The sequence below is a fragment of the Callionymus lyra genome, chromosome 6 (assembly GCF_982586985.1).
Source record: "Callionymus lyra chromosome 6, fCalLyr1.hap1.1, whole genome shotgun sequence".
NCBI classification, from domain to species: Eukaryota; Metazoa; Chordata; class Actinopteri; order Syngnathiformes; family Callionymidae; genus Callionymus; species Callionymus lyra.
The window spans coordinates 25751904-25767014 of NC_141823.1; the positions used below are offsets into that span (position 1 = coordinate 25751904).

Sequence of the window (15111 nt, forward strand, 5' to 3'; positions counted from 1 at the left end):
TGCCTAACATAGATGACATCACATTTGATATGTGTACCAAACCGGTTTATTACCACTAGTCAATGATGCAAAGAATGAACAAAAATGTACCCAAAATAAGTACGTCTGGATGATCATGTTCTTGTGTTGGCCGTGTTTAATTTGTAGTGACTTGTCCTTAATTATATTTACCAGCATACCCTAATTCACCTAATAGGATCAAGCAAGGGGATTTCCTTTTCCAGCAGCCTCCCGCCCACATTCTAATTATAACTCAACTAACCATACAAACTAAACACTTACCTGATGAGCAAATTTTTTAAAAGTAGAATTATATTTAATAAAGGAAACTAAATAAGTCTTCTTGTTCTATGACAATTTAACCAAACTCAGCTACAATTTTATTAATGGTCGCTAAATCAGGATCATGGCAGATCAGTTAGAAAACTTCTCGTATAGTTTGACTTCAGAATCTGAGGTAAGTGGACTCATGCCCTGTAAGAAGGAGACATACCACAGGGACTCGAAATTAAAAACATTTTATTTAATTTTTTCTTGTGTTCAAAGGAAAATGCAAACGGAGATCAACAAAACCAGATGAAATCTTCCTTCTTTCCTGAAGGCGTTTCATTCTCTTCAGTTTCCATCTTTGGAGAAGAAGAAAAGGTCAGCATCAACAGAATGAAGTCAGACGACACTAAAGGAATGTCTAAGGATTCTTGGCAAGTTGCTGCAACAGGCTCATTAAATCAGTTGTAACCCTCAGTGACATCAGGCAGAAGCTGTCATCACTCGCAGCACTAAAGTGTAGAACCAACAGCCCCAAGTCATCATCCAGTCTCACCCCTTTCATGATGTCCACATTCTTCCGTGGAACATCCCCGCTTTGGTAGAAACTCAAGCGTTCCTCTACTTGGTCGCGCAGTTTGTCCCCAAAAAACACCGGTTGGCCTCTCTGCACAAAACAAAAACAATCAGCACCAGCAGGGGGCAGCAGAAAGACCTATCACAGCCATGTTTGCATCAGAATGAAAGATTCAACATCAACCTTTAGGATGAATGCTGTTGACGAAAAATATTAGCATCATTGCAGATCCACATGAGGCAAACATTTTAACTCCATGTTCTAACCTGAGAAGCAGTCGATGGTGCACCTGTTGGCCAGGTATCGAGAGATGCGGCCCAAGTTATTGGCCGCTGCACGTCCAATGAACGTCGACTGGAAGATCAGTCCGTAATTTGGAGTGTTGCCCTTAGTTTTAAGAGCTCTGTGGGAATAAGAGCGTTTTAAAACTACAAACCCAAGCATCCTGAAGAGCAAGCAAGACCAAGAAATTCCAAAGGGTAACCTGGAACATCAGACTACCTCTGTGCTGCGAGTGGTTGCTCAGACTGTTTGGGTGCACATGGGTGAGAGGGAACACTCTAGACTAGTCAAGTCACCCTGTTCTGCCATCACTGCAACCAGTCCGCTCCCCAAGTACCTGAACAGGGCCTTCGCTGCGCCCAGGATCTAGATGGTAGAGGCCGGGTAATTGGCCAAACTGTCAGCACGGGAGATGAGCACCAACATGAGGGAAGATGAAAAACAACGTAACACAAATTAAATATATTTGATTGGTGAAATAGAATAAGAAGCAAAGCTATGAAGACACGCTCTATGGACCATCAGCGGAAGTTCTCAACACAAAGGTTCAGGGGATTGGCGGACTTTGGTTCAAACATCATTGGCCCAGAAATCTAGCAACAACAGTTAGACACTCACAACTTCTTCGATCAGAGCCGCCAAGTTTGGAGCCACCTGGCTCATCATGGAGCGCAGATACTTCTGGAGCTCAAGTCGGTATTTAGTCAGAGACACGACCAGTTTGGAGAACATCTCGATGTGGATGAGAGAGATGTCCATGCCTGCAGGACAAACAAAGCTAAAGCAGCCATTCTAACATTCCCGACCAACTGAATGAAAACGTGTTTCTCCCGACAGGATCCGCCGAGAAGGTTTGTCCTTTCACTACAGGTTTATGAGAGAGCTTCTCTTCCCCCATGTGTTAGTCATCGAGGATACTGCACAGTCCAAGGTGGGCAATAAAAGGAGTTCATAAACTGGAATAACTACTGAAGAAAAGCTCACCCATAGAGGAGCAAGAGGCGTCAAGAATGGCCTAAGCTTTGGACGCGTCCATCACCACCTCTTCCTGGTTCTCCGACAGCCGCTTCCTGTTGCAGATGAGCTGAGCCAGACTGCAGTACAAGGAGTTTTATGAGACGGCCTTGATCAGCTCTGGGAAGTGGCAACTGTACCACTCACTGGAGAACAAAGCAAAAATATTTAGTACAAGTTGTATCGGGAGGATAAAAACTTACCGAACTCTCATTGAGAAAGTGTTGATGTCCTTGTCAAGCTGGTCCAACAAGGCGATGAACTTGACCTTTGACCTGGAGTAGCTGTGACCGAGACCCAGGTGGCGCGGTGATACCCTTCAAAGTGCAGACGCACACAGGTTTGTTTGCATCAGGTGAAGACTCCATCTCTTTGCGCTTGATGGAGTCTACTGACTCCTTTAAGAAACACCTTAAGACGCTTCCATTTGTTCAGGCTTTTCCTTGAATTTCTCGAACTCATGTGTTGTTCTCAGTATTATCTTGATCTTTAAAGTATGTACTTTTGAGTATTCTTTTGATTGTCTAAGCGCTTTGTGACCCTGGTCTCGAAAAGCGCTATATAAATAAATATTACTTAGCTTCTCATGTGCAGGACCGATCCGAAAGTAAAAAAATGTAAAGATTTTAAAGAGGAGATAACGAGAGTCCTTACCATGGCATGATCGCAAGTACTCAGAAGACAGACTTGTTATCTTTTCGGCTGAAGGTGCGAGTGGTTGCTCAGACTGTTTTGGTGCACATGTGTGAGAGGGAACACTCTAGACTAGTCAAGTCACCCTGCTCTGCTGCCATCACTGCAACCACTCCGCTCCCCAGCAGGGAGGGGCTGCCCAAGTACCTGAACAGGGCCTTCGCTGCGCCCAGGATCTGGATGGTAGAGACCGGGTACTTGGCCAAGATGGTCAAACTGCCAGCACGTGAGATGAGCACCAACATGAGGGAAGATGAACAACAATGTAAAACCAATCAGAATAAGATGCAAAGCTATAAAGACGTGCTCTATGGACCATCAGCACCAGCGGAAGTTCTCAACACAAAGGTTCAGGGGATTGACAGATTTTGGTTCAAACATCATTGGCCCAGAAATCTAGCAACAACAGTTAGACACTCACAACTTCTCCAATCAGAGCCGCCAAGTTTGGAGCCACCTGGCTCATCATGGAGCGCAGATACTCCTGGAGCTCAAGTCGGTATTTAGTCAGAGACACAACCAGTTTGGAGAACATCTCGATGAGAGAGATGTCCATGCCTGCAGAACAAACAAAGCTAAAGCAGCCGTTCTAACATTCCCGACCAACTGAATGAAAACTTGTTTCTCCCGACAGGATCCGCAGAGAAGGTTTGTCCTTTCACTACAGGTTTATGAGAGAGCTTCTCTTCCCCCATGTGTTAGTCATCGAGGATACTGCACAGTCCAAGGTGGGCAATAAAAGGGGTTCATAAACTGGAATAACCACTGAAGAAAAGCTCACCCATAGAGGAGCGAGAGGCGTCAAGAATGGCCTAAGCTTTGGACGCGGCCATCGCCACCTCTTCCTGGTTCTCCTCCGACAGCTGCTTCCTGTTGCAGATGAGCTGAGCCAGACTGCAGTACAAGGAGTTTTATGAGACGACCTTGATCAGCTCTGGGAAGTGGTAATTGTACCACTCACTGGAGAACAAAGCAAAAATATTTAGTACAAGTTGTATCGGGAGGATAGATACGACAGTGACCTTCACATAACTTACCGAACTCTCATTGAGAAAGTGTTGATGTCCTTGTCCAGCTGGTCCAACAAGGCGACCCTGTTGACATTGAACTTGACCTTTGACCTGGAGTAGCTGTGACCGAGACCCAGCTGAGCTTTGGAAGCAGCTGGCGCGGTGAGAACCTTCAAAGTGCAGACGCACACCTGAGACGAGGGCACAAAGGTTTTTTTTTTTGCATCGGGTGAAGACGAGGACATGAATCACACTTAAATGGCGGTTCAGATTTTCAGGATAAAACCCTCATGAGTTTCAGGATTATGACATCACACATCATAACGTATCAGCCAAGTATTCAAGCTTGTTTCAAATTTTTGAGTGAACACTAAATAAAAACGACTGTCGCACCTCTGGCGAGCTCAGCCACTGGTTTGGAAACGCCAAATTATTCCTGCAGTGCAGATTCAATCTTTGCGTCAGAAACTCCCGAAACAGATTCATCTCCAGCACGAGGAAGGTTCTTCTCCAGGAACAACTTCATGTCAGCATGAACAATGCCTGAAAAAAAATAACACAGTTTAAGATCTCCACTGAGCGAGGATATTATAAAATTCTAGGTTTCATTAAATTTAAAACTATACTCTTTAATCACATATTATACATGTATCAAAGAAGTGATTTACTAAAGTAAACACAAATCTGCCCTCAGTTCAGGGTTGATGAAAAGCATGAATGTCATTTCAGTGGACTGACAGATATTGAAAAATCACAACAACAAAAACTCGTCTTGTAAAAAATAAATACCTTCAGAAATGGCATTGATGTTCTCCAGGGCCGTCTGTGCTGACTTGAAGGGAAAGAAGGCCGCAAGACTGACTATGCTGTTGAACTGGTGATATTCAGCACTCTTACCTTCACCGGAGTCAAACATGTTTAGAAAACGTCTCTAAATGGACCCCAGGAATGAGGCCAAAGGAAGAAACCCACCTGCGGCAGAGGCATGTTGATCTCCTCCACTTCTTTGACTGCGAACAGAGCATAACAAGAGGCTCGAACAAAATGTGCATGATCGTCTGAGGAGGAACACGTGGTGCCATTACAAGATGTGCATTTACCTAAAAAAAAAGAAAAAAAAAAAAAAAAAAAAAGTTGAAGTATACATTTAGACAAATCTGGTAACACCAACAAATCGTGTGGTAGATGTAAAGACAGAAGGAAATATATGTACGTGTGCCCGCAAGACCACTTGTCGTCCTAGGAACCAAAGTGTTGCTCAGGCCTATGCAGCGAATTAGCGTCAAGCTAAGTTGTATTAGATTACACTTTATTGATCCTTTGAAGGTCTCCTTCGGGAAATGTTTTCCAACACAGACGATAGATTAAAAAAAAAAAAAAAATTCAAACTCAGAATTGTACAATCGAATAGTATGAGAAATGAATGAGTCCATTAGTGTTCATCTGGGGAGGAGAATTGTGGCTGGTTTGCTTCTCATGTGCAGGACCGATCCGAAAGTTAAAAAATGTAAAGAAGATTTTAAAGAGGGAGATAACGAGAGTCCTTACCATGGCATGATCGCAAGTACTCAGAAGACAGACTTGTTACATTTCGGCTGAAGGTGCGAGTGGTTGCTCAGACTGTTTGGGTGCACATGGGTGAGAGGGATCACTCTAGACTAGTCAAGTCACCCTGCTCTGCCATCACTGCAACCAGTCCGCTCCCCAAGTACCTGAACAGGACCTTCGCTGCGCCCAGGATCTGGATGGTAGAGGCCGGGTACTTGGCCAAGTTGGTCAAACTGTCAGCACTTGAGATGAGAACCAACATGAGGGAAGATGAAAAACAACGTAACACAAATTAAATATATTTGATTGGTGAAATAGAATAAGATGCAAAGCTATGAAGACAAGCTCTATGGACCATCAGCGGAAGTTCTCAACACAAAGGTTCAGGGGATTGGCGGACTTTGGTTCAAACATCATTGGCCCAGAAATCTAGCAACAAACAGTTAGACACTCACAACTTCTTCGATCAGAGCCGCCAAGTTTGGAGCCACCTGGCTCATCTTGGAGCGAAGATCTCCCAGGAGCTCAAGTCGGTATTTAGTCAGACACGACCAGTTTGGAGAACATCTCGATGAGGTCGATGGGAGAGATACACAAAGCTAAAGCATCCGTTCTAACATTCCCGACCAACTGAAAACTTGGTTTATGAGAGAGCTTCTCTTTCCCCCTGTGTTGGTCACCGAGGATACTGCACAGTCCAAGGTGGGCAATAAAAGGGGTTCATAAACTGGAATAACCACTAAAGAAACTCTCACCCATAGAGGAGCGAGAGGCGTCAAGAATGGCCTGAGCTTTGGACACGTCCATCACCTCCTCCTCCTAAATAAACACATTTTAAGATCTCCAGAGAGCGAGAAGATTATAAAATTCTAGGTTTCGTTAAATTACAAACTATACTCTTTAATCACATATTATACATGCATCAAAGAAGTGATTTACTAAAGTAAAGCAAGTCAACACAAATCTGCCCTCAGTTCAGGGTTGATGAAAAGCATGAATGTCATTTCAGTGGACTGACAGATATTGAAACATCACAACAAAACTCATCTTGTAAAAAATAAATACCTTCAGAAATGGCATTGATGTTCTCCAGGGCCGTCTGTGCTGACTTGAAGGGAAAGAAGGCCGCAAGACTGACCATGCTGTTGAACTTGGTGATTTTCAGCACTCTTACCTTCACCTGACACAAACACCCGTTTAGAAAACGTCTCTAAATGGACCCCAGGAATGAGGCCAAAGGAAGAAACCCACCTGCGGCAGAAGCATGTTGATCTCCTCCACTTCTTTGACTGCGAACAGAGCATAACCAGAGGCTCGAACAAAATGTGCATGATCGTCTGAGGAGGAACACGAGGACGATGAACCACGTGGTGCGATCATAAGATGTGCATTTATGTTAAAATGTTGCTCAGGCCTAAGCAGCGAATTAGCATCAAGCTAAGTTGTATTAGATAAAACTTTATTGATCCCTTTAGAGGTCTCCTTCAGGAAATGTTTTTCCAACACACCGCAACACAGACGGTAGATTAAAAATAAAATACAACTCAGAATTGTACAATCGAATTGCATGAGAAATGAATGAGTCCCTGAGTATATTAGTGTTGCATCTGGGGAGGAGCATTGTGACTGGTTAGCTTCGTCATGTGCAGATCCGATAGCTAAAAAATGTAAATAAGATTTAAAAGAGAGAGATAGTCCTTACCATGATTGCAAGTACGCAGGAGAGAGACGTAATTTGTAAACGGCTGAAGTGCTGGTAATGGAAAGAGCTGCGTCACATCAATTATATAGTGAGCAAGTCCCGCGAGATATCGCGAGAATTGTATAGCTGCAAACTACGCGACTAAACAAAGTCAATTTATTTAACCAAATTAATCTTGTACTTCATTCTTTTCGACTCAAATCCAAGGGAAAATTCATAAACTTAAAACAAAAAAAAATCTTCTCGACTCTCGACACCAGATATTGTCGGCAAAAGTGTACGTTCTACGCATGTGCGACAGCGGATGACGCTACACCATGTTGTATCATTATTATCACAAAATGAACATGTTAGAATCCGACACGGTGATAATGTACAGATGAAGACACATGTTGAGATGAAGGCTGCACGTGAATAGGACAACAATTCAACACATTAACGTAAATGAATGAGTTCCTGGAGCAGGAGGTGACGAGATGTTCAATGTTATGATAATGTTCGCTGATGTCTAGACTGAGCGATCACATCCTTTCCTGCAATGCCCCACACGAACCGACAGAGGTCGCCATCGCTATGGTTCTACACCAAAGATCTTCTTCGCGGCCTTGTGACGTCAAAGATTTTAACAACACGGAAGATGGCGGCTAGTGCTGATCGGAATCCTCCACCGTTCCCAGAGGCAGACGAGCCCGAAACGGGACTTGTTGAGCCAGGAGACGGAGACAGCGACGAGGGGGAAGACATCTTCGTCAATACGGTAGTGTTTTATCAAAATATTAAAACTCTGTCGTGGTATAAACCAGCCTGGCGAGACGCTTGACCCGGTTTCCATTAGTCTCAATGCCAGAGACAACAGAGAATTCCGTTAATTCCAATAAAAATACATATGTATTTACATGTAAAGCTCTGTTCTGTGATGGTTATGCCAACCTATAAATAGATTGTTAAGTTTACCTATTGAGCGACCTACTTGTAGTGTACAGACTTGGCTTCATGTCAAATGTCAGGACTCAGGACCGCAACAGACCTAGATGTCATCTTTCAAATGACGTTAGACCCGCATCGTCGTGAGGGACACACTGTTATCTGATTTGAGAATGAACATAAAACAGAAATATGATCACATTAAAAATAATATATAATCTAATTGATTCGAATTATATCGTTTAGGTCACCCATGATCAGACTTTTATCTATTTTATTTATCAAGCTGAACTGCTGGTTTGGCTTCATTATATATTTTATACAACCAGCATGAATAAATATACTTTGTTGTTATATTGTTTGTAAAAGATATCTGGCAAGACCGAAACACATTATGATTGTTGTGCTTGGACCCAGAATTATTTCTGCAAAATAAGAAGAAAATATTAAAAGGGCAATTGATGTGAAAACCCATCCCTCCTCACTTCAAATGTTGAATCTTCCTCTTCAAGATGCAGTAAGTCCCTCATCATGATGATGTTTTAAAGTTATTACATTATAAAGTTCATCCACCATCGGAAATATTGGCAAACAAGAGGTTAAGAGAGTAAAGTCCATTATGATGTAATAATGGATTTAACTCCTTCAGCCAGCTGTAATCTCGCCCTGCTTTGTTTAGACAACAAGTCCCAAGGAGGTGACGACCTTCCATGCTTGACCAATCACAGCAGAGTGGTTGTGGTAAACAAGAGTCAATCTCCAGGAAAACATTTTTTAGTGGGCGTGGCTTAATCATTTTTTCTAATGTAAATATTTAAATTAAAGAGAGTTTTGTACAGACAGACACATATTGATGAGAACAATAAAGTACCAAGATCACTTTAAGAGATACTTAAATCAACACATTAGTTGCACTTAAAGCTTCATTAAAAATGTTATTATTAAATCCATAATTGTGTTTTTTGTTCGTCTATAGACAAACCCCACGTCAATCATGTCTGAGGTTGAGTGTGCAATTCAAGATCCTCCAGACCTGTTTAGTGAGGAGGCCAGCACCACCACACCAGCAAAATCTAATGGCGTTCAATCCGATGATGATGACTTGTTTGCTGGTAAGAATAAGATTTGTCTTACTTTTACTTTTTAAATCTAATAGATTATCCCTTTTTCGTCAACAGAGGCAAGTGCAGAATTGAGCACAGAGAATCTCAACACTTCATCACGGAAGGATGTTTCTGGTTCATCTGGTCCTCGTTCCGCAACCTCTTTTGTTACAAGTCCTGTTGCCTTGACGACCACTTCCTTGGAGCAGGTACATACCTCAGCCTTCTTATTTAACAACGTGTTAATTTTACACATGTTTGTATATGTTTAAACAAATGACAACAAATGCAGAAAGTTTTTTTTTTTATTATTGCTTAACTAGCAGACTTATTAACAAAAAAGAAATGTATTTTAAAGGCTACTTCAGCTTCAAATAGGAGATGGTCGATTAAAGCTGTGATGAGAAAAAGGAAAACATTGTTTATTTGTCTCTTCTATTTGTATTTCAGTTAGAAGAAGAAGAAGACAAGGATTCGTTTGATGTGGATGTGGCGGTCACCAACCCGGAAAAAGTTGGTGAGTTCATTTGAAATGTTGAAACCCATCCCAGTTTTGTTAGATTCACAACAAGAACAATGTTTCCATATTTCTAGGTGATGGAATGAATGCATATGTGGCTTACAAAGTGTCTACTAGGGTAAGAGATTATTATTATTTTTATTTCTGTATGTTATCTATATTTAATGACTAATCCTTTTACATTTGCAGACTTCTCTTGCCATATTCAAAAATAAGACATTCACTGTCAGAAGACGTTTCAGCGATTTTCTGGGTATTTACGAGAAGCTGTCAGTCAAGCAGTCACTTCACGGCTGCATCATTCCATTGCCACCAGAGAAAAGTGTCGTAGGTGTGTGACAGGTGATGTTTTTTTACTGCAACAATGCATTAATCATTTTTTTATGCTTTCAGGTATGACCAAAGTTAAGGTGGGAATGGATGATCCGTCCTCGGTAGAGTTTGTTGAGAGAAGAAGGGCGGCCCTGGAGAGGCAAGAGACAAAATAATGTGCCTTCTTGTGTTTGGTGACAATCATTTTTATTTTCTAGCGTGTACATTCATACGTTTTTTACCTGCAGGAGGGATGTTTGTTTTATGTATAGTAAGATCAATGTCATCCTATCAGCCACAATGATGTTGCAAAATGAACTTTATTGTGAAACATCCTGCTGTTTATCCCATGTGTTGTCTCTGGGTCAAGGTAAACGACCTTACCCACTAACCCTAACCCTCAACCACTGTATATGTATGGTAACCAGTAAGGTTATTCACCTTGTCCCAGAGACCACACAAGGGATACCTCAAACACGTTTGTTTTGGGGTCTTTATGTCACCATGACCCAGAGACAACACAGGGATAATCAGCAGGATGTTTCGCAATAAAGTTCATGTGTTTTCGGCTTCCTTTTTTTTTTCTTCATTTTTTGTTTATCAAGTCTGCACACACATTTACTGATATCGAGGAACAGCGTCAGACTTTCTTAAAATGATGAAACCGAAAAAAGGAAAACTAAGTCTCACTTCATCTCAATTAACAGCTTTGAACATTTTGTAGATACCTTCAGAGAGTGGTGTCTCATCCTCTTCTGTTACAAGATCCAGATGTCAGAGACTTTTTGGAGAGAGAGGAGGTAAATACTTTAATCTGTTTTCAAATTTAAATAGGAAACTTTTACATTTCAAGTTGGATATTAAAACTTTTATGTTGGTGGTATTTTACCAGTATGCACAAATCTAATTTAAATCTTAATTAAAATCTGTACGATTGGTTGTATCATTCTCTTCTTTTCCATTTGCAGTTACCACGTGCCGTCAACACACAGGCACTAAGTGGAGCAGGCTTTCTTAAAATGATATCAAAGGCTTCAGTTGCTGTCAACAAAATGACCATTAAGATGAATGAGTCTGACACAGTAAGGAACTTTTTAACATTCTCATAGAAGACCCAAGAAGAAGAAAATATTCCTTTCCTTATCTCTTTTTAAACAAAATGCTAGTGTTAAAAATGAACCAGATGTTTTCACAGTATGTATATGTGTTTTTCTATCAGAACATATATGATATGAATCAAGTAATAGTTGTACACTAAAATATTATTTTTAACTTGCATAATAAATACTGATGAATACTAGTTTTTAACGATTATTCACAGTTGCCAAAATATAGTTAGACATTTAATTAATATCCTTTGTATTACTGAGGCAACTTTTATTTATTTATTTTATGTTAATCAATGTATTTTCTCTGTCTCAGTGGTTTGAGGACAAGTACCAGGAGGTGGAGAATGAGGAGCAGCAATTAAGGAAGTTGCATGCAGTCGTTGACTCTCTTGTGAATCACAGGAAGGGTAACTTTTTATCCATCCCAAGTAAATGACTTGGTTGAAGATTTTGAATGGTATATCAACATTTGTTTCTTCCACTTACGCCAGAGTTGTGTGGGAACACAGCAATTTTTGCAAAAAGCATGGCAATGCTGGGAAACTCTGAGGACAATACAGCACTTTCCAGGGCCCTATCCCAGCTGGCAGAGGTGGAAGATAAAATGGAGCAGCTTCACCAAGAGCAGGCAGCCAGTGACTTCTTCATCTTTGCCGAGGTCCTCGCTGACTACATCCGGTTGCTTGGTGCTGTGAGGGTAAGATCTGTAAAACTCAATGAAGCTTGGCATCTTGGCCTAAACACTACAGTAAACTGACCAGAAACCATTTCCTTCAACTGAGAAAAATCTCTAAACTAGGAAAATGATGTCACAACACGAACTGGAGCTTGTAATCCATGGGTTTGTGTCTTCTCGCCTGGACTATTGTAACAGTTTGTTTTCATGTCTTAACAAGAAGGAGCTGTCTCGCCTGCAGTTATTACAAAACTGCAAAGCGAGAATTCTGACCTGCTCTAGTAGGAGAACTCACATTTCCCCGATCATTAAAACTGTTCACTGGCTGCCAGTTTCATGGTCAGACTCCTTCTTACATCAGTGATCTGATCCAGCCTTACACCACAGCTTGGGCTCTTAGGTCTATGGATAAGAATTTACTGATGGTTCATGATCACGCTTCCAGACCAGAGGAGAGAAATCCTTCCAGACTGTTGCTCCTAAGCTTTGGAACGATCTTCCTCTCCCTGTGTTTGATGGATCTACTGACTCATCATGAAGAAACATCTTAAGACATTTTTGGCTCAAACACTTCCTAAAAATATTATTTATATCAGCCAAATATTGTTTTCTTGTTCCTTGCTGTGAGGAATTCCCAACTGAGAGTTGAGTGCTCCTCAAAGTGATTATATAAAGCAGATCATTTTATACTGTCAACACTTTCAAATAAGGTATTAGCAACATGAGTTTTCTTTCTGCAAAAGCAATATTCATTTTATCTTGATTATGTTTCTGTAAATTCAAACGTGTCTAATTATAATAGAAACTGTATTTTGCCAAAGCTCCTTAATTAAAATAAACTAAACAGTATCCAACACTAGCAATAGATTTTGTGAAAGAGTTTCCACAGTAAGTCCGCCTCCTCCATAGTAGGATATCTTGTGCGTCCTTCCAAGTCAAACGTATCATCTTTGTGGGGGTTTTCTCACCATGGCCTTCATCGGTTCTTTACCTATTCTAATTCTGTTTCTATCTTCAACATTTTTTATTCAACATTTCTACCGTCTCTCCCCACGATGTGCGGAACCATTTGAGTTTGATCTCAGAGTTCTTTGATTTGAAGTATTATTAATTGGTGTGTTCAAAAGTAACTTTAAATCTTTATTAACTCGCACTGCAACTGTCCAAATCTCTTGGAAATATTCACCATAGGAATCACAGAGTTTTTGCTGACTAGCAGTTTTTATGATTTATTTTTTATTGGTAAGGTCTTATTTATCGGTCTACAAACCTTTTTTAAAGATGAGACACAGAAAGAAAGTTAGAGATGTATCTTCATACATTGTTCATTATATTCACAGCGATGTTTTGACCAACGAATCCGGGCATGGCAGCGTTGCCAGGAGGCACAGAGCACACTTCAGAAGAAAAGAGAGTCGGAGGCCAAACTGTTGTGGTCCAATAAACCCGATAAACTGCAGCAGGCCAAAGACGAGATCACTGAGGTATCTACACCACATTACATTTTGTACATGAAGTCAAATGATTTGTAACGTCGTAATCATATCCAATGGTGTCCTGCAACCTGTGCTTTTGAACGTCGTGAAACTAAATAAAAGTATCAACATACTTGCCAACTAAACTCTAAATTATGTGACACATAATAAAAAAAAAAATCGAATTGTCACAGTTTTAATGAATGAATCAGGATTATAAGTAGAAAAAATATTTGTACAAATTATGCATTTCTTATTTAGCAAACAAGGATTTGCATCACTTTATTTGTACGTTTTAACATCTAGATTCTAGAAGCTGCAAGTGGATATTAGTAAAATATTGAAAGTGAAATTAATTTATTTGAAGTTTCCACACATCTAAAGGTAATTTTAATGAAAGTAAATATTGGCCTTTTTTTGTCTATATAAACATTTTTAATAACAACTTGTACTTAAATCTGCATAAAACATGACTATTTTAGATACTAGATCTAAATTAACTGTGTCAACATTGTATTTGTCTTCAGTGGGAGGCCAAGGTTTCTCAATATGAAAGAGATTTTGACAGAATTGGGATGACTGTTCGCAAGGAGGTTCTCAGGTTTGAGGTGTGTACTATAAACTCTCAATTGTAAAAAAAATTAAATGTGCATGAATATCTGTTTCTGTCTGAGAGGATTTTTCACAGTTGTTGTTTTTTAATTCCAGAAAGAGAAAGAGAAGGACTTTAAAAGCCAGATTATGAAATACTTGGACTCTATGCTTCAGTCTCAGCAAAGGGTAATGATTTTGATCTCTTTCGATTTTCCACATCCTTTCATATAACAAACAATATAGATTTGTATTGATCCTAACAAGTCTTGTTTTATTTCATTTCAGCTGATAAAGTTTTGGGAAGCATTTCTTCCTGAGGCAAAAGCAATAGTTTAGCAGATAAAGAAGACTGTTAAGGACCTCGACTGCCTTGTTAAAACACTTTACCTCTTGACCGAGACTGCAAGAGGGTCATTTACAATACATAGACAAACCTTCCATCCATTTTCATTTCCTTTAGTGTTTTTCTACATAGTGTTTACTAATAAATATTTGATAAATACCCTGCAACGTTAGTATTTTTCTGCATAATAAGTCCATTATTTTCTAAACTTGTATAAATCAAATTTCACAGTATGGATGAAGCTTAAATGACATTTCTATAGAAAATGCTTGTGTTAGAGAGTCAGCATCAATCCAGGTACTGATTAGCAGCTATTTTGTCGTTACTTACATGGTGGGAGAAATATGTCATTCCTGTTTGCTAACACCTTATATATTGGAAAAGTGAATGTTTTGGATGCACTTGAAAGCTTGGTTGAAGTTTTTTGTATTTTGAATAACCACTACTGTTCAAATGAGGTCATTTTTGAAGGTTTTTAATCTCATGATCAACTATATGTTTTGTTAAACATACTGCCCTGGAAAGTAACATTAAAAAAAAAAGAAATCTGTTAATATAGTCCTCATCCATAACAGTCTTAAGTGCTTATATTTTTGTGACCAAGAATGGGGTCCAATACATGCAGGTGTACGATGCCTCAGAGATTGTTTACTTCACATGTAATGTGACTTTTTGTTTTTTATTACATTTCCGAACTTAAATTTGAAGCCTCTGAGGAATGTACCGGTAACTTTACCAATGCAAACAACAACAAAAAAAGTTCCATTGCTTCTTATTTTCCTACTTCACATTTGTAAGTGTAGCTTTTCTGTCATGTCATATTTACTCACAAATACGCTTTATTTTTGTAAGCATCATTAATTGGCTTTCTCATTTCACTTACAACACAGTTTGGTGCTCAGAAATAAATATGACTTGTTTAACCGTTAGTCACTGTGTCTACTTTTTTTTTTTTACTTTGC

The 15111-nt window shown here is 39.9% G+C and overlaps 2 protein-coding genes, 1 long non-coding RNA gene, 4 other non-coding genes and 1 pseudogene across 8 annotated transcripts in view; 2 read left to right on the forward strand and 6 right to left on the reverse strand.

Moving 5' to 3' along the window:
- Positions 1 to 15111, forward strand: part of kcna4 (potassium voltage-gated channel, shaker-related subfamily, member 4) — a 149912-nt gene that overhangs the window by 119423 nt on the left and 15378 nt on the right. The window lies entirely within an intron of this gene.
- LOC148077737 (uncharacterized) lies at positions 503 to 1104 on the reverse strand. The gene is made up of 2 exons (XR_015711477.1): positions 824 to 1104; positions 503 to 626 (listed from the first exon to the last, which is right to left on the reverse strand). It is a non-coding gene; the product is annotated as an uncharacterized LOC148077737 (long non-coding RNA).
- LOC148077738 (small nucleolar RNA SNORD57) lies at positions 712 to 776 on the reverse strand. The gene has a single exon (XR_015711783.1). It is a non-coding gene; the product is annotated as a small nucleolar RNA SNORD57 (small nucleolar RNA).
- LOC148077739 (small nucleolar RNA SNORD56) lies at positions 998 to 1072 on the reverse strand. Its single transcript, XR_015711785.1, has one exon. It is a non-coding gene; the product is annotated as a small nucleolar RNA SNORD56 (small nucleolar RNA).
- On the reverse strand, positions 1537 to 6771 carry LOC148077740 (nucleolar protein 56-like; annotated as a pseudogene). Its single transcript, XR_015711476.1, has 11 exons — positions 6643 to 6771; positions 6457 to 6571; positions 4237 to 4386; positions 3871 to 4034; positions 3615 to 3793; positions 3255 to 3391; positions 2981 to 3049; positions 2795 to 2867; positions 2344 to 2457; positions 2111 to 2286; positions 1537 to 1887 (listed from the first exon to the last, which is right to left on the reverse strand). The product of XR_015711476.1 is annotated as a nucleolar protein 56-like (transcript).
- On the reverse strand, positions 1946 to 2065 carry LOC148077741 (small nucleolar RNA SNORA26). The gene has a single exon (XR_015711789.1). It is a non-coding gene; the product is annotated as a small nucleolar RNA SNORA26 (small nucleolar RNA).
- Positions 3450 to 3569, reverse strand: LOC148077742 (small nucleolar RNA SNORA26). Its single transcript, XR_015711788.1, has one exon. It is a non-coding gene; the product is annotated as a small nucleolar RNA SNORA26 (small nucleolar RNA).
- On the forward strand, positions 7564 to 15078 carry LOC148077743 (sorting nexin-1-like). The gene is made up of 15 exons (XM_087794451.1): positions 7564 to 7850; positions 8994 to 9129; positions 9196 to 9329; positions 9571 to 9637; positions 9715 to 9758; positions 9830 to 9971; positions 10034 to 10112; positions 10677 to 10752; positions 10921 to 11034; positions 11375 to 11468; positions 11553 to 11758; positions 13078 to 13221; positions 13740 to 13820; positions 13921 to 13992; positions 14092 to 15078. The coding sequence occupies exons 1-15, from the start codon at positions 7632 to 7634 to the stop codon at positions 14140 to 14142; spliced, it is 1659 nt and encodes a 552-aa protein (XP_087650577.1). The 5' UTR covers positions 7564 to 7631; the 3' UTR covers positions 14143 to 15078.